Here is a 22,723-nt window from a genome sequence, read left to right on the forward strand (position 1 = left end):
TGTTGATAATGTATCACATTACCTGATAAGGTCCAATGTGATGTTCCTGTAAATTAGAAATGCATAGTTGAGTGCGCTAAGCAAAATTCCATTGAACACCGTACATTAATGTAGTATTTCCATCGGTCCCTGCACATGCTTCTGCAGGTGTTGCTTCAGAGGATTTGTGTCTCTTTTTTTCACTGAATGAACCTGTACCTTCAGCATGCCCCAGAACGGATAATCCAGGGGCTCAGGCCTGGCAAACATACAGCCCACTTGGCCCTGGCCTGTCTAGTCCTATTTTAGAAGTTTTCATTGACTCAATCCCTTACATTCTGGTTGGTAGGGTAAAGTGTCAGGCTCTTGCACCTACTTCAGGTGACCTTCCTCTGGCCTAAAAAGGTGGGCATTGATCTCTTAACATGTCAAACGTGGCAAACCTTGGCTTGTTTCTAGACCTTATGGCCACCCTGTGGCCATACCTGCTACATAATGTAAAGTGTTCGCATTCAGTCTTTTAGGAAAGCATTCATATTTTCTTTTTCTCTTCTCCAAACAGAAAGCGTTCTGCAAAGCCTGAAACTGTGATTGACTCTTTACTTCAGTAAACATTACAGACTTAAAGTCACAATAAAAATTAATGATATTCTCATGCCTAGACAAAATCTTTAATTAAAACACTGAAGACTGTTGTGTAATTTCAGATTATGGAAGCTGTAAATCATGGAGTAAGACTGGAACTAATATTTTGCCTAATAAGTCTTAGTATATATATTAATGTCATATTAAAATTGTACAACTGGTAATTGTTCAGATTGTCATATTACACTCTAGTTTATACGGTGCAGGGAACTTGGGGGAGCAGCTTACTATACTGAGAGAGTTGCAGTTTAATGTATACATAAATCTGCTAGTGATTTATTCAACTACTGTATAATTAGGTAACTGGATAGGCAAAATAGAAAAAAATATATATGTCCTGTTTTGCACACAGAAAGTAGCAGATCTCATCATTCTATGTTGTGCTGTCATATGTGAATGTATGGGCTGCATATCTAAGAAATTATTTGATCTTAACACCCACCTGGCCTATTTAAAAATGTTCTAATTTTTATACTAACATTCATTGCATTTTAAGTATGAGACAACTTATGTTATTGATCTTTGGAAAATTTTATAATTCAGCAGCCAAACTTTAGAAGTATACATGTTTAAAATGCAAAAGTTGGAAACACGTTTCTTTAGGACCTCTCTTGACCTTTTTCTGCCACTTGGACTTCAAGTGAAATACGCTTTTTTGGTTCTGGTTTCATGTTCTCTCGAAGCATTGAGTTTGTACATAGATATAAAAGTCACAGTTGCAGAAAATTAAGAAGCTAAATACTGGTCACTAATCTTTGCCCATATATGTATATTTTCTAAAATTCACTTTGAAGTGTGACTAATGGATGCTTTTCTGCATCTCAGTTCTAAATTGTGATAAGAATTGCTCTGTATCTCCCAATTGAGAAAGGTCTCCATTTTCCACAAAATGCAATCAAAGCAAGAAATATGTGTATCTTTTAATTCTTAGACTTTAAAACATTTGTTTTGCTTTTATTTATATTTTATAAAAAGAAAACATTCTTCCCTGAATTTCTTTTATTGACAAATCCCAGTTATACCATATTCCTTTAAAAATTAAAAAAAAATCATTTTTATAGTAAAATAAGTTATAATAGTTAGAATTGTTCTCATGGTGATTGCTTACAAAATTTTAATTTTTTCATAAGTTATGCTACTCCTAAGCCACTTAATGTATCTTTTATAAATTTTTAAATTATATGATCAGCCCTAAAGTCCATTGGTTGCAAGTTTGAGACTTCATAAATTAGTATTTATTAAGTGAACAGTATTTTAGTAAGTTTGGTTAAATATTGGTTTGTAGTTACCAAGCTGCCTATAGACTGGGGGTGAGTGTAGGTGGCATGATTGTGAGGTGGTGGTAAAAATGCGTCTCTAAGTTTAAAGTTCGTTCCAAAGGTGGTGTACCAGATGTCCTGTGTATGGTGAATATTTTCTAGGTAATAAGAATTGCATTTACCTGGCAGCATTTTCCTTGTAATGTGTAAGATAGTTAGAAGTTTTGACTTTACACTCTGTGGGGCATTGTTCAGGTACTGTGAAGACTAGAGGTGAATTTGTGTCTTGTAAAAGCTTTGTCTGTGCAGAATGTCTTGGCAGTTGTAGATGCACATTTAATGGTTAGCAAATGCTCCAGAGAAATCTTAATTTTGCCAGTAGAATAAAAAAGATGCATACTTCTTTCTAAAAATCCACACTTCTAGCCTTTAACCATCCAGTGAATAGGAAAGGAATAACTTTATTTTTTATTGTTTTTGAGTAGAGTTGACACACAGTGTTACATTAGTTTCAGGTGTGCAAAATAGTGATTCCGCTGCTGAGTTACACTGTGCTCATGGCAAGTGTAGCTCCCATCTTTCACCATAAGACGCTATTACAGGCTATTACAGTATCGTTCACTATATTCCCTTTGCTGTGGGGAAGGAACAACTTGTGCATTAAGCTTTAAAACAGAAAATTTAAGCCAGTGTGTTAGATTTATTTTTCTATTCCACTTCTGCTACAATAGCAAAAATCTGTAAAAAGTCAAAACATTGAGCAATTTACAAAACAGGCCATGTGAGCAGTTTTTTTTTTTTTTTTAACATTTACATCAGAAATTGATTATACCAGATGTACCTTAGATAATTCATTTTATGAAATAACCAAAATAAGATATTCGAGCCAGGCTTGAATATCCATATGAAAACATGGGATACTGACTTTAGAGCTGTTCATTTAGCTCTGATCATAGCAATTCTGTGGTTTCTTCACATGTACTGTGTCTTTGTCCATAAAATGAAATATTTTTAACTTCAGTGTTAATTTCATGAAAGGATATGGGTGAAGATACTTGCTCATTATTTGAAATAGACAATTTTAAGATGAGTGTCTCATATAAATAGGTTATTGAAAGGGTATTTTCTCTTTAATTTAAAAAAAGTAATATTTATTTATTAAAAGGAGCCTTGGTAGAATATTAATTGTTTGTGATACATTCTTTAATAAACCCTGTTTTAAAACCTCAATTATATATACTTATAATTAGGATATTAAAATATAATAGTACACCCCCTTTTTGTTTAGATTCTTGTAAAATATAAGATTAATCAAGGTATATGGGGGTGGCCTGCATCTGTGTTTTTATCTGGCAAGTAGAATCCATTTGACAAGGTATCTCATCTTTCTGGGAAAAGGGGACCTTTTTTTGCAGCAAGAAATTTAAGATTATTTTAGGGGAGGGAGGTGATTCTACTTGATCTGTAACATATTTTTAAAATTATGATTATGGTTTTTGGGTTGTAGCTATCATTTTTAGTCTTCTAAAAATATCTTTCCCCTTAACTCTTCTATAAAGGGAGGTCCCTCTCTTTTTTACAGGGCTGTGAATTAAGGAATGGGTAGAGTTTACATTTAAGCATGCCAGTGTCTGCCCAATTTCTTAATGTATACATTTGTTTTCCTTTTTAGTTATTTTTTGTTTTTAAAATGCTAGAAGAAAACCTAGATCTTCCTAGTGCCTTTGAACTTATACTGTAGTTCGATTAATTTTAAATCATTAATAACTTCAGTAGCATTACTACAATACTGTATACTGGCCAAAATTGCAAATCTTCCAATGAGTTTGTTGCATTAATTTCAAAAGCCACACTTTCATTGTATTTTATGTATAAATTGTATTTGTTCAAGTTGTATATATTGATATTGTATGTATACATGCAGCATGGTTAAGTTAGAAATAAAAATCTTTACCTAACACTGATAGTGGTGGTCTGCTTTTTCCCCTGAACTCTCTTTGTGGGTCTTTATGCTTGGCATCTCAATTTTATATGGTTTAGAGAGGCCTGTGTCATTTCACACCCCAATTTTTTCGTTTGTTTATTTGGAGACAAAGATTTGCGTGAGTGGGGTAGGGGCAGAGAGAGAGAGAGAGAGAGAGAGAGAGAGAGAGAGAATCCCAAGCAGGCTCTGTGCTGTCATCAGAGCCCAATGTGGGGCTCTATCGTGAGATCATGATCTGAGCCGAAATCACTAGTCAGAAGCTTAACTGACTGAGCCACCCAAGCACCTTTCACACCCAAAACTTTTTGTTATTAATTTTTTAAATGTGTATTTATTTATTTACAAATGTTTAGTGTTTAAAAATTTTTTTTCAATATTTATTTTTGGAAGAGAGAGACAGAGTGTGAGCAGGGTAGAGGCAGAGAGAGAGGGAGACACAGAATCCTAAGCAGTGTCCAGGCTCTGAGCTGTCAGCACAGAGCCTGACATGGGGCTCAAACCCACAAACTGTGAGATCATGACCTGAGCCAAAGTTGGACACTTAACCAACTGAGCCACCCACATGTCCCAAATGTGTGTTTATTTTTAAGAGAGAGAGCACGAGCTGGGGGGTATGGTGGGGGGAGAGCAGAGAGAGAAGGAGACACAGAATCTGAAGCAGGCTCCAGGCTCTGAGCTGTCAGCACAGAGAGAGCCCAGTGCGGGGCTTGAACCCACAAACTGTGAGATCGTGACCTGAGCCAAACTTGGGTTCTTAACCGACTGAGCCACCTAGGCGCCCCCACACCCAAAGCTTTTAATGTTGTGAGCCTTTAAACAGAAATCATCCTGAAACAGAAACCTGGGAGAGAAGTTTTAAAATGTTTCTTCTAATTGATAAAATTTATTTTCACCAAAAATATTTTTATCTAAATTTTGTTACCCTTTCACTAGGTATTTGAGAACAGAAACTTAACCATGTATGAAAAATGTATGTCACTAAAAGGTAAAAGGAGACATTTCTTAGTGGTAAGATATCCTGATTTCTTTCAAAAACTTTTAATGAGCTTAATATATCTGTAAAACAAAACTTTGCTTGGATTATTATTAATCGTGTGTTCTTTTAACAAACACTTATTGATTACCAGTCACCGTGCTGAGCTGCCTTGGAAAATTCACGGCAGGCAGGTGCTGAGAGGTTTGGATTTGTCAGCCAGTCTCAGAGGACTTGATGTGCTTTTACATAGGAAAGGAGAGTCCTCTGGGCCTTTCAGTCTTGTTCTCTTTTCCCAGCTGCTAACTTAGCTCCCACTCCTTCACTGTGTAGAATGTGAGAAGAAGATTAAAGGCCCGCTATGGCCCAAGCAAGGTAATAAATAGTGCCGCCTTCGCATCTGCCCATCCTCCCCAGTTGAGTTTCCGAGCGTGATACTCCGACCAAGCGATACCACTAACCCACTAATGCGTTCCCTCACGAAACCTGTTACTGCCTGTGTTGTCAGGATGCTGCTGAGGACGTTGTCTGTCCTCTTGAAGACCTTGAGAAATCTCTTTTAAAACCAAGTACGAAAACAAAACAAAAAATAGAGCCAAGGACCAGCCTAGGGGACCATAGTTACCCTGTGCCTGCGGGAATAGTTCACAGAATTCGGAAGCCACAGCCTAAGCCTACACCGAGCCGGAGGAGCCTCTGAGCACATTTGTTACAACAGGAGCTGAGTGTCTCATTCTTAGGCTGTTTCATTTGCAAAGCAAATCAGGTCTTCAGTCCTCCTTCGGAAGTTGAACAAATGTGTGGGAAAATGATTATGAAGAGGCTACTTCAAAAAGAACCTGTTTCCTCTCAGCATTTATCTTGGGCTTCCTGTGACCCAATCTTCAAGTTACTTTTATCAACGTTATCAGAACATCACTTTGTCTTACCCAAACACGTTTATGGCTCTGACTAAAGAATATGACAGATCACACATTCTTCCACACCTGCTCCCCTCCCCCTCCCCTTTTCAGAGGGCTGGGGAAATTTTAGGTTTTAATCAAAGGCTTTATTTCTCCAGTGGTACAAAGGAATTTAACTGGGACTTTACAACTGAATAAAATATTTCTCGGAGTTGATACGAATCTCAGTGAGAGGATATTGCCTAACCCAACCTAAAAGCACCAGAGTCATTACAGAAATATTATGTTGGCCTTGATTTCTACTCCATCATGAATTGTGCCACTGCGTCACTGGTGTCTTCTCTATTTACTGTGTGCCTACGCTCTTCTGCTCAGAAGGTCTTTGCGATGCTCACAGCCTCCCTCTGGAGGGACAGGTGACCATGGAAATGAGAACAAGCGTGCGGCACATTGAGGGCTGTAGTTACGGGGTGTGACTGGTGAGCTGCCAGGCTCCGTGTTCTTCCCTGGCAGCCAGGATGGTGCCTGGCACCAAATGGCCAGAAAAGGCATCTTCTCAGGGACAGTGCTGTTTGAAATGTTGTAACAAGTAGGGAAAGGCATCCGGGGCAGCAGGAGTAACATATGGGTCTGGATGCCACGTGCCCCGGTAGGATGTTTGATACAGAAGGCAAAAAGCATGGGGACAGATGAACCTGAAAAGGAAAGCGATAGGCCAGGACCCTATTGTGAAGGGAGTTTTCTGTAAGGAATATGAAGCCACACGGGAATTTAAAGTGGGTCACTCATATCATTTGTGTTTTAGAGGAACAACTTCTGGAAAGACTGTGAAGGATTAGATAGACGGGAGCTGGGAGAGCAGATGGTGCGCACACCCGGGCCCTGGGGGCTGACCTGGTTCTGAGCCAGAGGAGCCAAGCCCTCTGTCTTCTCTGCGAGCTCCCTGGTTCTCTTTACTCACGTCACCTGGCAGGTACCCAGGCCTGCAGCCAGCACGCACAAAAGTAAATGAATGATTGTGTTTGGCTTAACACTGGCTAATAGGAGACGGTGGAGAGCCTGAAGGTGCACCTAAGAGGAAGTTGACAGGAAGGATGGATCCCAAGAGCCGAACTGTGGAGAGCTGAGGAGAAGATGTCCAGGGGCTCAGGGCAAACCCAGTTCGGGAAACGCTGGGCCTGACAGCTAACTAGATTTTGGTTCTCCACTTGAGCTTATAAATTGAACCAAGAAATCAGCTCTGGGACCAGACAAAGTCCTTGCTCTCAGTGGAAGCTGGTGGGAACGGAGAGGCTAACCTTGCGTACTGATTGAGCCCTACCCCATGAGAAAGCCATGCAGCCCGCTGTGCACTGAAATTCCTTGTTCTCAGATGATTTGGGCACCCTGAGAGCCCCTCCCCCGCAAGATGACCTGTGGAGGAGAGGGGAGAAGGATAGGGCAGGCTCACCGGCATGGATAAGCCAGTAAGGAACAAGGAAGCCCCTGATGCATTTCTAACCGTGGCTGGTCCAAGGATGTGTCAATAAAAGTCCTTCCACCATAGATTGGAGTGAAACATCTTTTCTTTCGTTCATTTATTCAATAGGTATTTCTTACCTACTAATGTCAGTTAGAGATAAAATATATACGTGGGCAACAGGTGGAGGTGGTTGCTGACAAGGAGAGGTTCAGACTTTGTCGTCAGTGTTGCACAGTCCACGCAGGCAGGCACGTCCCCTCAAGCCTGGGCTGTGGCAAAGTTTCTAAATGAATGTGTTCAAATGACAGCCATCTCACCTTTCACTTCATCCTCATTTATTCACTCCTTCTTCTTATGTGTGTCCTCCTCTGTTCATGTTCTCTTGCCCTCCTGGTAAATTCAAGGGGTGATTGTTGGGCGTTTCTGTCCAGAGCCCGGAACCACCCGTCTGGAAGCAAATAAAAATGTTAGTTGCCTCTTAACCATTGAAACTCGGCTTCTGACAGACGTGCCCGGAGTCTGCCTGTCCTTCCTATGGCCCCGTCTCAGTCTTTGTTCCCAACAACCTTTCCTTTTACCGTCCTGGCCTCATACACAAATACAACCCACAACTCATATCCTGTGGCAGACTACAGCTCACATTAGCCATTGAATGCAAATGAGTCTCAATCAAAGAAGAAAGGAAACTAAAGTTTTCAGTGTGGCCTTAGAAGGCTCCATGACTCTCTTAGTTACTTGTTGCCCTTGACATGCTGGTATTTTATGTGGGCAGGGTGAAACTGGCTGTGGTCAGGGTGAGACTTCAAGCTTTTGATTTGTTCCCTTATTTTGAAAGGGTTAAAAAGATGTTACATGTTTGGGTATAATTTTAGTACTAGTATTAATTTTTGTCACATACGTGTAAGCGAGGATGAAAGGAGAGTGCTCATTCACTGCTACTAGATGCAGTTTCTTGCATGTCTTCAAAAGGCAACTTTCAACAACTTGCCACTGCTTTTGTCTTCCCTTTTAATTTTTTTTTTTTTTAACTCTGGTGTTTATTTATCTATTTAGAGAGAGAAAGAGAGAGCCTGAGCATGGAGGGGGAGAGAAAATCTGAGGCAGGTTCTGCACTGTCAGCGCAGAGCCTGATGTAGGGCTTGAACTCGCAAACCGTGAGATCGTGACCTCAGACAAAACTGAGTCAGATGCTCAACTGACTGAGCCGCCCAAGCGCCCTTTCCCTTTTAACGTTTTAAAAAGTAACTGTTGTGTTAAGATGTATACTCATATGCTAGAAGTATACTCATATACTATAAAGTTCATCTTTTTAAAGTATACACTTCAGTGGTTTTTAGAATTTTAGTATTTAGTATTTTATTTTTTTATTATTTAAAAAAAAATTTTTTTTTAACATGTATTCATTTTTGAGACAGAGAGAGACAGAGCATGAATGGGGGAAGGTCAGAGAGAGAGAGAGGGAGACACAGAATCTGAAGCAGGCTCCAGGCTCTGAGCTGTCAGCACAGAGCCCGACGCGGGGCTCGAACTCACGGACCGCAAGATCATGACCTGAGCCGAAGTTGGACGCCCAACTGACTGAGTCACCCAGGTGCCCCAGTATTTAGTATTTTAGTATTCATAGTTATGCAAGTGTCGTCATCACTGTCCGAGAACATTTTCATCTCTCCTAAGAGAAGCCTGTGTCCATTAGCACTCACTCCCTCTTCTTCCATCCCCCTAAGCCCCTGGAAATCAGTCTTCTGCTTTTTGCCTCTATAGATTTGCCTCTTACCCGACTAAGCTACCCAGGTACCCCACTAGTGATTTGCCTCTTCTGGACGTTTTATATAAATGGAATCATAACCTATGTAGCCTTTTGTGTCTGGCTCCTTTGACTCAGCCTAGTGTTTGCAAGCTTTTTGCATATTGTAGCATGTATCAGTACCTCATTTCTTTGTAGTGCCAAGTAATATTTTGTTGCATAGGTATACCACACTTTATTCTCTCCTTGGGTGTTATTTGGGTTATTTCTGTTTTCTTGCTATTGTGAAGAATGTTGTTATGGACTTGGGTGTAGAGGTTTTTGTGTGGACATAAGCTTTCACTTCTCTTGGGTAGACAGATAGCTAGGATTAAAATTGCTGGGGCATATAGGAACTGCATGTAACCTTTTGAGAAACTGTCACACTATTTTCCAAAGTGGCTGCACCTTGTCCCACTCACACTGGCAATATATGAGAGTTCTGACTCTTCCACGTCTTCACCAGCATTTGTCTTTGTCATTTTTAGTTCTTTAATTTTCAAAAACACTTACTGGGGTGTCTGGGTGGCTCAGTGGGTTAAGCATCCTACTTTGGCTCAGTTCCTGATATCATGGTTTGTGGGTTCAAGCCTCACAATGGGCTCCCTGCTGACTGTGCAGAGCCTGCTTGGGATTCTCTGCCTCTCCTCTGTCTCTGCCTCTTCAGTGTGCATGCTCTCACTCTCGCTCTCGCTCTCTCAAAATAAGTAAGTAAGTAAGTTTGGGAAGATCAAAAAAATTAAAAAATAAAAAAAATATTTTATCATTTATGTATGCACATGGCCACGGCCTTAACATGGAAAGCCAGCAGTCTTGTGTCTTGCTTTCCCTGATCCTTACTCCAAGTCCCATTGCCAGCAAACCACCTTCCTTTTTCAGTTTTTAGTTTTTATGGTGGCTACTAGCATAATTCCAAAGATTCGTCAGTTCACTCACTATGGGCTTTTGTCCACTTTTTATTACAAAAACTTACAAACATGCATGAGGGCAGAGTAGTACAGTTACCTCTCCTGTTCCCACCTCCAGCCACACCAGTCTTCAGCTTATGACCCCTCTTGCCAACTCTTTTTTAATTTTCCAACATTAGATATTGTGTGTTGATTTCCCTCTTGAAAAGTAAGGGTTTACCCCATTTATACTGCCCCTTCCAAATTTTTTATAAATTTTTTAAAATGTTTATTTTTTTGAGAGAGAGAGAGAGCGAGCAGGGGAGGGGCAGAGAGGGAGACACAGAATCCAAAGTAGGCTCCAGGCTCTGAGCTGTCAGCACAGAGCCCGAAGTGGGGCTTGAACCCACAAACTGTGAGATTATGACCTGAGCCAAAGCTGGACGCTTAACTGACGGAGCCACCCAGGTGCCCCCCCCCCATTTTTTTATGGTAAATTATTTTTAGATCTTATGTTACCTTTGCAATTTTGAATACTTAAATCTCTTGTTTTTGTTCCATCCTCCTCAGTGCTGTTCAACTGATGCCTTCCACCGGTAAGCTGGGGGAGCCTCACCTGTCTTTCCTTCTGCTTTTACCCCTCAACCATTTTCAGCTGTACCTCTTACATTGTCAGGTTGATAGCATTCACAGCTGGTTGTATAATTACAATTAAGTTGTCTGTGCTTTGTCTATTGGTCCTAAGATTTGAAAGTCTTACATCGTCAAGGGAATTGACATTATCAGGGCTTTAGATATCGTTCACTGCAGATCCACATGTTGTGCTGGACTTCATCCCTGGCCCTGCCCATAGACTCAGGGCGACAGCCTTGTGCCACTGGGAGACGAACGTTCTAAGCGTCTAGTTAACACCTTTCAATTCACAATTAGTTGCTAGTTAGTAAGACTCAGGGACCCACACTCTACAAGCTCTCTTATTTCTCATTTACATCTTGTGTGGCCTTCTATTCTTTAATCCTTTTGTGCATTGAGTCCCCATCTGGAGAGGAAAACAGTGTCTCCACTTTTACACCCACACCAATTTTAGACTCTTGGTAAATTACAATGGTTTCCCCAAAAGTTGTCAAGTAGATACAACTGATGCCATTGAAGGGACACCGTACTGTCGGGTTCTACATATACTTTATTTTATAATGAATTATAAATATATAAATATTTTTAAAATAAAGTAATTAAAAAACTCATAAATTAAAATATTCAGCTTCATTGCTTTGAGTATTTCTTTTGCATGATCGCTTTTAGCCTTTCCAAGAAGTCTTTCAGTGTACTCTTCTTGACTTCATTCACAGAACAGGTCTGCAAAAGAAACATTTCATTAGCTTGTCATTTCATTAGCTAAGTAATTGAGTCTGTCTTTCCTGCCTGTCTACTGAGTCAAGCCTGCTGTGGCCCTTCCTACCCAAGCAATTATTTCTGACCAGGGCCTCCTCACTCCTCCAGTCTAGTTTCATTGGAAGTCCCTCTCTGCCACCAGGCCTCTTCTGTGCATGCTAATAAACTCCTAGAAATGGTTACCTTCACTGTCAGCCTCTGAGGGGTGCCACAGACCCTGCGGGAGGTGGGGGGGAGAGTGTCACAACTCCATGCTGCTTTGGGGCTTAACATGAGGCGGAGCCTCAGACCTGCCTGCAGCCATCCTGGGCCTTCCGCATCGCCAGCTGGCCTGCTGAGACAGAGAGTCGTTCCGTTCTCTCTCCTGCCCATGAACAGCATCCCTCCAGCTTGGCAGCACCACGGGTGGAAAGGATCCCAGGCCACTGCTTCAGTTTGGGGCTCAGCTCTGCTCTGCCACTTTATTAATTATGTTGCTTAGGACACACTACTTCATTTATAAAAGCGTCGGTGTTTTCCCTTATAAAAGGGGGACAATTGTGCCTATTCCATGAGATAATTAAGAGGATTAAAAGAGGGAATGAGCGTAGTGGCAGCACCCTATTCCTTACCTTACCTTACAAATGAGGGGGGCAGGTGCAGTAAGGGGGTGAATGTCCCCAATTCCTGCCCTTGGCCCTAGATAACATCTACTCTTGGCTCTTCCTCTTTTGCACACCGTCGATTCTCCCCGCTCCCCTGGATCATGCCTTCTGGAGTGTTAACCTGCTGCATATATGCCCCACCTCAAAAGAATTTCCCTGAATCCACACCTGTCCTTCAGGTCTTGTTCCACTTCTAGGCAGCCTAATAGAAAAACACCTCAGAAGAGTTTTGTGTCCTCACTTCCCCTTGCTTTCCACTCCTCCCCACCACCACTCACTGTGGAACCCGCTCTAATCACGCTTTCAGTGCTGAATCTCCATAGATATCGGCATCCCCCCTGTCCTCTGTCAGGCCAGATCCACTGGCCGTTCTCCTCTTCATCTGACTTGACCTTCTGGTACATTCGACACATTTGATGCCTCCTTCCTTATTAAAAGAGTCTGTTCACTTGCTGTCTGGGACACCACACAATCTTTGATTTCACTCTTGCTTCACTGGCCACTTCTCAGCTCTTCTGCCGACCTCTTCTTCCTGACCTCTGTATGTGAGAGTGCTTCTGGGCTCAGTCCAACAATCTCAACATCTCCACTTGGCTATCCAGGAGGCACCTCACACTTAGTATTTATAAATTGAACTCCCTATCCTGCACTCAGCCCCCATCCCTGCCGCACCCAGTCCTCAAAATCTGTAAACAACACCAACCATCTGCCAAAGGGCTCAGGCCAAGAACCAAGAGGCCACCTTCTACTCATTCCCTCACCCGTGATGATGGTTCTCCTGGCTCTGTTTGTAGCTATATTCCAAAGCTCACAGCTTGTATTGCTCTCACCTGCAAAACTGCTGTTCCCTCCAACCTGGATTAGTGGGATGACCACCTGGTGGGCCAGCGTGCTTCTGTGCTTAGTCTCATTCAGTTTATTCACCACACAACAACCGGAGTGATCATTTTAAATCACATAAATTAGACTGGAGTCTCTGCCCAAAACCCTGTGGATATATCCTCCCATGCTTGGGGTAGAATGCAAAGACCATGTGTTATCTATTAAAATCCCCCTTGCTCAATCTGATCCAATCACACTGGCTTTCCTACTAATCTTTGAACATGTGAACCTCATTTCTACCTCAGGACCTTTGCACAAGTATTTCCTCTGCCTGCAATGTTCTTTCCCCAGTTAGTCATGTGGCCTGCTATCCTCACATAATTTAAATATTTGTTCAGATGATGTCATCAATTGTTAAATCAGCCCTCTTTCTCATGACCCTTCTATTCTTTATTCTTACAGTTTTTTTCATAGCACATATCACTACTGGACATAGTATTACATGTTAGTTTGCTTTCCTGACTCACTCACTAGAACATTCTGTGAGAGCAGGCACTTTTTCCCCAGTGCCTAGAGCAGCCCCTTGCACTCACAGAGCCTCAACAAATACTTGCTGAATGAATGAATGGGTTGATTAACCAAGGTTACTACAACTCTGAAGGAGGAACATTTAGACGTGAGGTTCCTGTCCATCAGGAGCCAAGCTGTTGGGCATCAAGCAGCTCACCCTGTTTGCCATGCTGCTGAGGTTCCTGTCGAGTCCTTTGAGGAATTTGGTGGAGCAGTTGTGGTGTGTATAGATCTGCCGGAGCACGGTTGTGGCTCTGCAGAAGATTTCCTTGTCACTTGTGTTCTAGAAAGAAAAATGCCACAGTTAGCCATGCACTAGCTCCATTTTGACCATGGGGGAGAGAGTTTTCCTTGTGATTGCTTCTTTCCAGGAGGACAAGTTGAGAAAGTGAGTTTGCTCAACTATGGATCAGGTACTCAAGAATTCCTTCCATGTGACTGAAGGCTGCTGGTCACAGTAAACATCCTCTCCCACTTACCTGCAAGTGCAGCAACCTTCTCTTTTCCCTCAGATGGTGTTGCTGAAAAGGTACCTGAGTAAAGTCACTCAGCTAAGTAGGTGACAGAGCAGGGATTTGAATGTAGAGCCATCTGTCTATAGCCCACGTCTGTTTCTCTCCACCACACGTGCTGTTCTGTAGGTGTCTGCATGAGCTTGTAGTCAGATTCTGCTCTGTCTCGTTGCTATAAGGTTTTAAAGTCCAGGTTTCCCAGAGATCCTACATACTTGTTGAATAAATGAGTGCCCATCCTGTGGCCTGGTGCTTTGGGTAGCATTCTCCACTTGGCCCTCCCCACAGGAGATGGCAGTATGTGCAAAGCTTGGGGTCCATGTGAGGAGATCAGACATTAGCCCATACAGCTAGAGGGGTGTGCCAGGGTCGGGGCTAGGTGTGAGATCAGAGGAAACTTCTGGGAGAGGGTGCCCCTGAGCTGAGCTGTGGACACAGCTTCTGTAGAGGCCTTTGGTCTGGGATGTGCAGCATGAGAGAACCTTGGTGGGATGCAGTAGCCCTGATGTGTGTCTGGTTGTATGACTCTTCATGGGGACATTCGGGCTTTAGAAGAGGGAATGTCCAGTGGGGGAAAACAGCTCTTTTGGGGAACCTGGGAGAGGGATTGTAACTCAGTCTGAATCAGGCCCAGTGTGTCCTCCCACTTTGCACTGAAGAACAAAAAGCACAGAGCGTGGAGAGTGGTCTTAGCTTGAACCTGATCCAGCTCAGATAAAGCTGTCTCTATCCTCTTCGAGAACATGCTTTGTTGGTCCCTTGCCACGCAAAGTGTGGTCCATGAAATAGCAGCCTGGGCATCGCCTGGGAGCTTGTTAGAAATTCAGAATCTCAAGCCCGCCCCCTAGACGCACTAGATCACAAGTTCCATTGACAAAATCTCCAGGGGATTTATATGACAAGTACTGTCTGGGCAGTTTTTTTTTTTTTTAAGTTCCTGCATTTTTTTTTTTCTGATTATTAAGGTAATATATGTCTACTATAAAGGTGATATATATTCAGCAAAGATGAAATTCACTCATTACTCCACCAGCCAGAGAGAGGTAACTTTTGATGTTTTGATAAATACCTTACAGTTTAAAAATTATTTTTTATTAAAAAAAATTTTTTTAATGTTTATTTTTGAGAGAGAGAGAGTGTGTGTACACATGCAAGCCAGCGGGGGGGGGGGGGGGCAGGGGGCGGTGCGGAGAGAGGGAGACAGAGGATCTGAAGTGGCCTCTGCGCTGACAGCAGAGAACCAGATGTGAGGCTTGAATTTGCAAACCATGAGATCATGACCTGAGCTGAGTTGGACTCTTAACCAACTGAATCACCTAGGCGCCCCTAAATGTTTTTTGAAGTTTATTTATATATTTTGAGAGAGACAGGGAGAGAGGGAGGGAGAGAGTAAGCGGGGAAGGGTCAGAGAAGGGGAGAGACAGAATGCCAAGCAGACTCCACGGCCAGTGCAAAGCCTGATGCAAGGCTCAAACCCACAAACCATGAGATCATGACCCGAACCTAAATCAAGAAATGGAGGCTTAACCAATTGAGCTACCCAGGCGCCCCTTTAAAAATACTTTTTTAAAAATGGAGATCAACTATTGATACTGTTTTGTAGCCTTTTTACACACTAGATAGTATAAACATTAAGTATTCACTAGTGTTTAAGACCATGGGGTTGAGAGCTGCATGGGAACCCGTGGCATCTTTGTACCGTAATTGGTTCATACCCGATCGTTGCAGTTTTTTGCTTCCGTAAAATAAAGTGGCAGTGAGTCATCTGTGTAAATGTTTATGTTCATCTCGTATTTCTTTAGGCTAAATTCTAGAAGTGTATTTCATAATTTAGGGTTTTTTCCGGGAAGACCCAGACCCGGACGGAAGCATTAGAATCCCAGGCTACAGAAGCTTCCCCTTTGCCCTGTGGGCCTTCGTGGCCCATGGGCAAGGCCTTTGGGAGGACGCGGACTTAATGAACCAGACAGGAGCCCTCCTGGTCTCTGATTGTAGTTGGAAACTTGAAAGCAGTACCAGTATCTCTGGGCTCTGAGAGTCCAGAAACCTCCCGTAAATCTCTCTCTCTTTGGAGGCTTAGTGGGTGAGCCGAGGTGATGAAGGCAAAGGGAAGGCAGACCCCAGCTGTGCTGCTGGAGAGAACAATGAGGTTCGGGAAGACCAAGAAGACAAGAGCCTCTTTGCTTATTTTTTCTTCAAAACGGAATGAAAACTTTTCTAAAACTTTGGCTTAGAGCCTAGAAATTAAGCTCCCTTGGGGCCCCTGGGTGACTCAGTCAGTTAAACGTCCTACTTCGGCTCAGGTCATGATATCATGATCTGTGAGTTCAAGCCCCGCATCAGGCTCTGTGCTGACAGCTCAGAGCCTGGAGCCTGCTTCAGATTCTGTGTCTCCCTCTCTATCTGCCCCTCCCCTGTTTGTGCTCTTTCTTCTCTTGCTCTCTCTAAAACATAAACATTAAAAAATAAAAAAAAAAAAAACTAAAAAAAAAAGAAATTAAACCCTGTCAGTTTTGAGTATATGGCCTTATATATAATTGTCTCTGAACACATTCTTCAAAGGATGTTCTAAAGGTTACTAGGATAAAATAGGAATTGAAAAGAGTTTGAATCTCATGGAAAAACTTTAAAAGCACTAATTCTAAAGGAAGTTTTAGTTAAGACCTCAAAGTTTCAGTTGCACTGGTATCGCAGCTACAGGATGCTGCTCCCTGCTTCTCCAGCTTTTGCTGCCCGAGCGTGTCCTGCCTAGTGCAGGGGGCATGCTCGGACAGCCTGGTGGGCCTTGCAGTTTAGGACTGCTCAAGGAAAGGAGCTTCAACAGGGGGGCCTAGGCCTTTGCTGGAAACAAGCCTGATCCTCATGGGAGTAGAAGCAAATGGGAGAATACCTTCCAGGCTTTCTCCTGTGGCAGAGACTGTTAGATTTCTAACGTGGTCCTTGACTAGCTTCGTTGAGGGCCGTAAAAATCTAGTCCCCTTTGTGTTGTACTCATTATCTCCACTTCTGCCCAAATACTACTTGTGAAAAGTCTTTCACTTTTACTTAAAAAAAGAGGGGGGTGGTGTCGAGGGCTGGCATAGAGTTCTCTGAGGAATCATGGACTTGAGCTTTCTTTGGAAAGCAGGAAATACCTCCAACTAATGGTCCACCTAAGAAATCCATCTTGGACCAGCCAGCTTGCTTGTTCTCCATTTTGATCTATCTCAGACCACCTTAATTTCAAAGATACCTGGGTAGATCAGCACTTTCTTTCCAGCCACTGCCAACAGCAGGATCCTACCCAACTTGGAGATAATAGAATTCTTGATCCCCCAAAGAAAGGAAACTAATACATGGGATTTGGGAAAGATGTCCTTCTTTGGCAACACAAAGAAAATAGCAGCCTTTCCTTATTCTATAATATCTTAATGGATAAGTAAGCAGTGCTGTGTTTTTGAGGAAAAGAAAAGGGAACAATGAAGATGGTTAATGCCAGAGGGGTAGAAGCAGTTTGAGGAAGGCAGGTAGGACTGAAGCAGGACAACAGGGACTTTTTTAGCAGATGTCTACCCATGTGGTGAGGGGAGCATGTGGTAACTGGTGGAGAGGAAGGCCAAGAACGGCAGGACAGTGGCATGTCCTGACCTGCGCCTCAGCAGGGGTGAGGGCAGGCCTGGTCTTCTAGAGATGGCCTGGAGTGGAGTTGCCCCTGGGCATGAAGTCACAGAGGGTTGGATCATTTCTATCCCCTGGCCCCTCCTTAGAATTACTGCTCCTTTATAACCAGTTTTTGCCTTTAACCAAGAGTTACATCATTTTACAGTAACACATTCCACTGACTCAAGAATTGGATATCAGCCAACTGTCAAAATCACTTTCATATCTTCCAGTGTGGAGACTGAGGCACAAAGAGATATGGAGACTGGCCAAAGGCCACATAGCTAGTTAATGGCAAAACTGTGGCTAGAACGACAGGCTGTGTCACTTCCAGACCCTTAGCACTTTGGGACCCAGCCCTTGGCTTTGATGGAGCCCCTTCAGCAGTGCACTGCAATCTGGAGGACCCAGAGCACAGCCCAGTGGACTCTTGGCTATTTATATATATATATATATATATATATATATATATATATATATATATATATATATAACATGTTAATAGATGTTATGTATGTATTATAGAATTCTACGTATGTATAAAATCTTCAAGTTCTTCCAAGCTCCTTCCTGATGGACAGAGTCTGAAATGGGATGAGATTCTAAAGGACAAAATTGCATAATGTATATATAATATATTATATATATTATTCCATAATAATACATTATGCATCAATATTATATATATGATTATAGTATTATATATTATTGTGTATCAGACTCCGGGACTAATCTTTAATGAAATGAGATCGTCCAGACAAAGCCTGAAGAACAGTTTTCCTCACCCAGAAGGATGGGTCTGTCCTCTGGCCCAGGTGCTGGGGTGTGGCCATGCCCAGCCTGCATGGCTGCACTCCTGGCCAACTGATCCCCTCTGGTCCACGTGGAAAGCAAGTGGTTAGGAGACCACTGGTAAATTGAAGCTTTGGGTTTTTCATTCTCAGTCTTGTGTTTCCATGAAAACAGGAACTGATGTGCACAAAGCTATTGACATGGCTGTAGTCATATGTTTGTCAGAGAAAATGCACTATCAGCTGTCAAATCTGTCTCCTCCCACTAAAGATAGAGGGGCGGGGGTGAGACGGCACAGGAGGCGGAAAGGCGAGATGCCCGAGCAGCCAAAGCCAGGGATGTGTGGGTCCCCGTGTAGCTGGGCCGTTCTGGACCAGACTGGAAGGGGCTTGGCAGGATGGAGCAGCTGAGGGTTTCTGGACAGCCACCCCCGGAGCCAGTGGGCTGTTAGGTGACCAGGCTGCGGAAAAGGAGGGGCTCTGGCGATACCTCCTCTGTTGCCATAGGAAGTCTCTTAGACAAAATGAAAGCTCCTTCAACCTGTAATCTCCATATCTCTCTTTGTGAGGGTATTTGGTTTTTCAGAAATGTATGGGCTGGAAAAACTCTCCCCTTCAACAGGCCTTTACTGAGTGCCTCCTATATTCCAGGTACTAGGCTGCAGTGTAGGAGGAAAAGAAAGAACTTTTCCTTGACCAGGATCTGATTTAAGATGACAAAATCCAAGCTTCCTATTACCCATCTTGTAAATCAAGTGAAACCAGAAACACCAAAACATGTTTGAGAGTAAAGATCAGAATTCTCATTCTTTAAAAATATCTAACAGCTTATAGTTAATTTGGGCCATTCAATTTCTGTGTAAAAGAAATTTCTAAAAGTTCAAACAAGAAACACATGGCCTTCCTTTCCCAAGTCACTAATCTGCCAAAGCAGACCCTGGGATAGCTCTTACCTTTGGGGCTGCCAAGACGTCCATGACAGTCAGCTCCATGCATGAGTCCTGGCCGCGACAGGAACGAGAGAGAACAAGAGACAGAGTCACTTCCGACTGTACGGAGGGATCCTTGCTGGGCAGTTCTCCCTCCCTCCAACCAAGTAAATTTCCTACCATCCCTCAGGACCAAAAAGCTCCTGCAGAGAAATCTCTGCACAGCTCCCTGTCTGTCACCAACCATCCACTTCTTTGGAAGTCCTGATGTTCTCATAGTCTAAGAAATACCCACGGCATCACCAGAACATCTGGAGAGATGGTGCCAGATATCTTACTCACGTTTCTCGCTGTGAGGATGTTCAACGTTTTGATGATCTCTTTCAACGTATTATTGAAGTTCTGGCCGTGGACGAAGGTGCTGGTAAATGCTAGTAAGCAGACCAGAGCTGGAATCAGTTGGGAGGTGAGATCCATTAATAGATCTCTATTTGCAGTGACAATCTGAGACAAATCCGTTTACTAAAAGAGAGTAACAATGCAATTCTGACGAAGATATCTCTATATATAGATTTAAAATTGCTGAAACTGAGGGAAAATGAGGGAAATTGGAAATTTTCATTACACCAGGTTGTCATTCGTTTGGGGCCAATCAGCACCTCTCTTCCAGGAGAAAAAATACCTCACAGAAACAGGTAAAATGTTCCTGTGAAATCATACCAATAGGAAAATGAAACCTTTTTTTAAAATTAACTACAAAGTATCAGCATAGGAAATTACACCATAATTTGTTCTTTAGATTAATCTTATCAGCTTGGGGTTGCTGCTGGCTTTTTGTTTGCACAGAAGGAAGAGGCCACAGGTGTCCGAATTTGTTTTAGTGCAGTCCTCCTGGGGAAAGATAGAGTAATATCAAGAAAGTTTGACTTGAATAGTATTTCAGCCTGGCTTCTTCCAAGTACGGGTGGCATCTTGGAAACTCTGCTCTTGTGGAAAAGCTGATCTGGGGTTCTTTCTCTGGGTAGAAGGAACATAATGGGCAAAGACTCTCTCCTGTCTTGGCACTCAGGCATGCCATTCCTCCAGGTTTAGGCTTTGGCAAAAATGAGTGACATCAGGTGGGGCTCAGTCCAGATTACCTCCAGTCCATAGGCCTTTAGCGATAAGGAGCCCCTTCACAAAACATGTCTATCTCGGGTTTTCAGGAATGACCACTTTGTAAATGGAACTTAAATATGTCCTCAGCTCATTACGAAAAAGAGCCATAATCTTCCTGGTTTACAAGTCGGTTGTCTGTCAACACCCCACAACCTGCCCTGCTGCCTGAGTCTAATCCCCGGGGCCCCGCTGAGGTCCAAGCACCCCCACTCCTCACTCAGGGAACAGGACTCCTCGGCCCTGGTGTACCACTGCTCTTTCCTCCCGAGGCTTTCCTTCTCTGTCCTGTCCACTGCCTTTCCCTGCTGTCTGACCTTCCTCTCCCTACTGATTTCCTCAGTTCACACAGAAAAGAATACCACTAAGTTGTCCCCGTGCTTTGGGGCTTATTACAGGGCCTGGCGCTTTGTGAAGGAGAGGATCCAGATAAGTGTATGAGGAAGGTCCTTCGGCCATATTTTGGATCCTTCCACTGGACTGCAGTGGGTTTGCCAAACTCCATGCAATGACTTCTGTTACCAACAATGCAGAGTTGGGTTACACTTCCCAGGTTAAGGGCATAGCCTCCACAAGGCTGCTCTCCCATCAGAGAGGGTCGCCAGTCTACCCTCACTTTTCGCCGTTTGGCTAAAAATTTGAAAGTTCCCACTACCTTCTCAGGCTCTGTAGTTTGCTAGAGTGACCCATAGAACTCAGGAAAGTACTATACAGAAGGTGATAGCTGTGTTACAGCAAAGGGATACCAGTAACACCCAGCCAAAAGAACAGACACAGAGGGTGAGTTCTAGGAAGGTCCCAAACGTGAAGCTTCTTCTGTTTCCTCCCCATTGGGTCCAAGCATGCCACCTCCCCAGCACTTTAATGTATGACAGCGCACAGAGTACTGCCAACCAGGGCAGTTCACCTGAACTATGCTGTCCAGAATATAGCTGGGGTGTTGTTCTGTAAATGTGATTGATTGGATCATTGACCCCTTCAGTTGACCTCATCCTCCAGCCCCGCCCTGGAGGTTTGGCTGATACCACTATGGCCTCAAGGTGATGCTGGTCCCTACCCTGAGTTGCCTAATTAGCATAAGCTCTTAAGGCCCTGACACTCTTATACCTTGGGAAGTCCCAAGGATTTAGGGGCTCCTTCCCAGGAACCGGTTACAAATTCTTTATCCCATGGGCTTAGAAGTTACCTCCTAAGAGCTGGGACAAAGGCCAGATCTCTCTGGGTAAGTTTTTTTGTTGCTGTCGTTTTAAAATTTTTGCATAGGTTTTCCCCCCAAGTTTTATTGCAATATAATTGACATATAGCACTGTGTAGGTCTAAGGTGTACAGCATAATGATTTAACTTATATATATTACAAAATGATTACCATAATAAGTCTGGTTAACACCCATCATCTCATTTATATAGAACAAAAAAAGAAAAAATGTTTTTTCCCTTGTGATGAGAACTCTTAGGATTTACTCACTTAACAATTTAACAAGATTCCATACAGCAGTGTTAATTAATTACAGTCATCATGTTGTACATTACATCCCCTGTACTTACTTACTTTATAACTGGAAGTTTGTTTTGACCACTGTCATTCTCTTCACCCTCCCTCTACCCCCTTTACCTATGGTGACTACAGATCTGATCTCTCTTACTATGAATTTGGGTGTTTGGGTTTTGTTTTGTTTTGTTTTTGTAAGATTACACAAATAAGTGAGATCATACAGTATTGTGTTTCTCTAACATTTCACTTAGCATAACACCTTCACGGTCTATTCATGTTGTCACAAGTGGTGGGGTTTCCTCTTTATGGCCAAGTAATATTCCATTGTGTATGCATGCGTGTGTGTGTGTGTGTGTGTGTGTACAAATTCTCTATCTACTCATCCATCAATGGATACTTAGGATGTTTCCATCTCGACATATTGTAAATAATGCTGCTGTGAACATAGGGGTTCATGTATCTCTTCAACATAGCGTTTTCATTTCCCTTGGATGTATTTCCAGAAGCAGAATTAGTGGGTCATATGGTATTTGTATCTTTAATGTTTTGAGGATTTTCCATACTGTTTTCCACAGCGGCTGTATCAGTTTGCATTCCCAGCAACAGTGCAAGAGGGTTTCCTTCTGTCCACATCCTCGCCAACACTTGTGGTTTCTTGCCTTTTTGAAATAATCATTCTAACAGGTATGAGGTGGCATCTCACTGTGGTTTTGATTTGAATTTCCCTGATGATGAGTATCTTTTCATGCATCTATTGGCCATTCATGTATCTTCTTTGAAAAATGTCCATTTAGGTCCTTTGCTCATTTTTTATTGGGTTATTTGGGTTTCTTGCTAGGGCAAGTTAGGTCTTCACTACAGAGTTGAGGAGAGTTACTAAGAAAGGTTGAGTTCCTTCCAGG

The 22,723-nt window shown here is 42.8% G+C and overlaps 2 protein-coding genes across 6 annotated transcripts in view; one reads left to right on the forward strand and one right to left on the reverse strand.

Annotated features, from left to right (window-relative positions):
• Positions 1-3,841, forward strand: part of KIF3A (kinesin family member 3A) — a 48,948-nt gene extending 45,107 nt beyond the window's left edge. For all 5 annotated transcript variants that reach the window (XM_019422040.2, XM_019422041.2, XM_019422042.2 and 2 more), the window contains one exon: positions 542-3,841. In XM_019422040.2, coding sequence (XP_019277585.2) covers positions 542-590 — 49 coding nt within the window. In that variant the 3' untranslated portion in view covers positions 591-3,841. The remainder of the gene's footprint in view (positions 1-541) is intronic.
• Positions 3,842-11,137: 7,296 nt separating this feature from the next.
• IL4 (interleukin 4) lies at positions 11,138-19,678 on the reverse strand. Its single transcript, XM_019422045.2, has 4 exons — positions 19,516-19,678; positions 19,198-19,245; positions 13,460-13,585; positions 11,138-11,230 (listed from the first exon to the last, which is right to left on the reverse strand). The coding sequence occupies exons 1-4, from the start codon at positions 19,648-19,650 to the stop codon at positions 11,138-11,140; spliced, it is 402 nt and encodes a 133-aa protein (XP_019277590.1). The 5' UTR covers positions 19,651-19,678.
• Between the last annotated feature and the right edge of the window lie 3,045 nt (positions 19,679-22,723).

The sequence above is a fragment of the Panthera pardus genome, unplaced genomic scaffold, assembly GCF_024362965.1.
Source record: "Panthera pardus isolate Hobbes unplaced genomic scaffold, ASM2436296v1 HiC_scaffold_2, whole genome shotgun sequence".
Classification (NCBI taxonomy): Eukaryota; Metazoa; Chordata; class Mammalia; order Carnivora; family Felidae; genus Panthera; species Panthera pardus.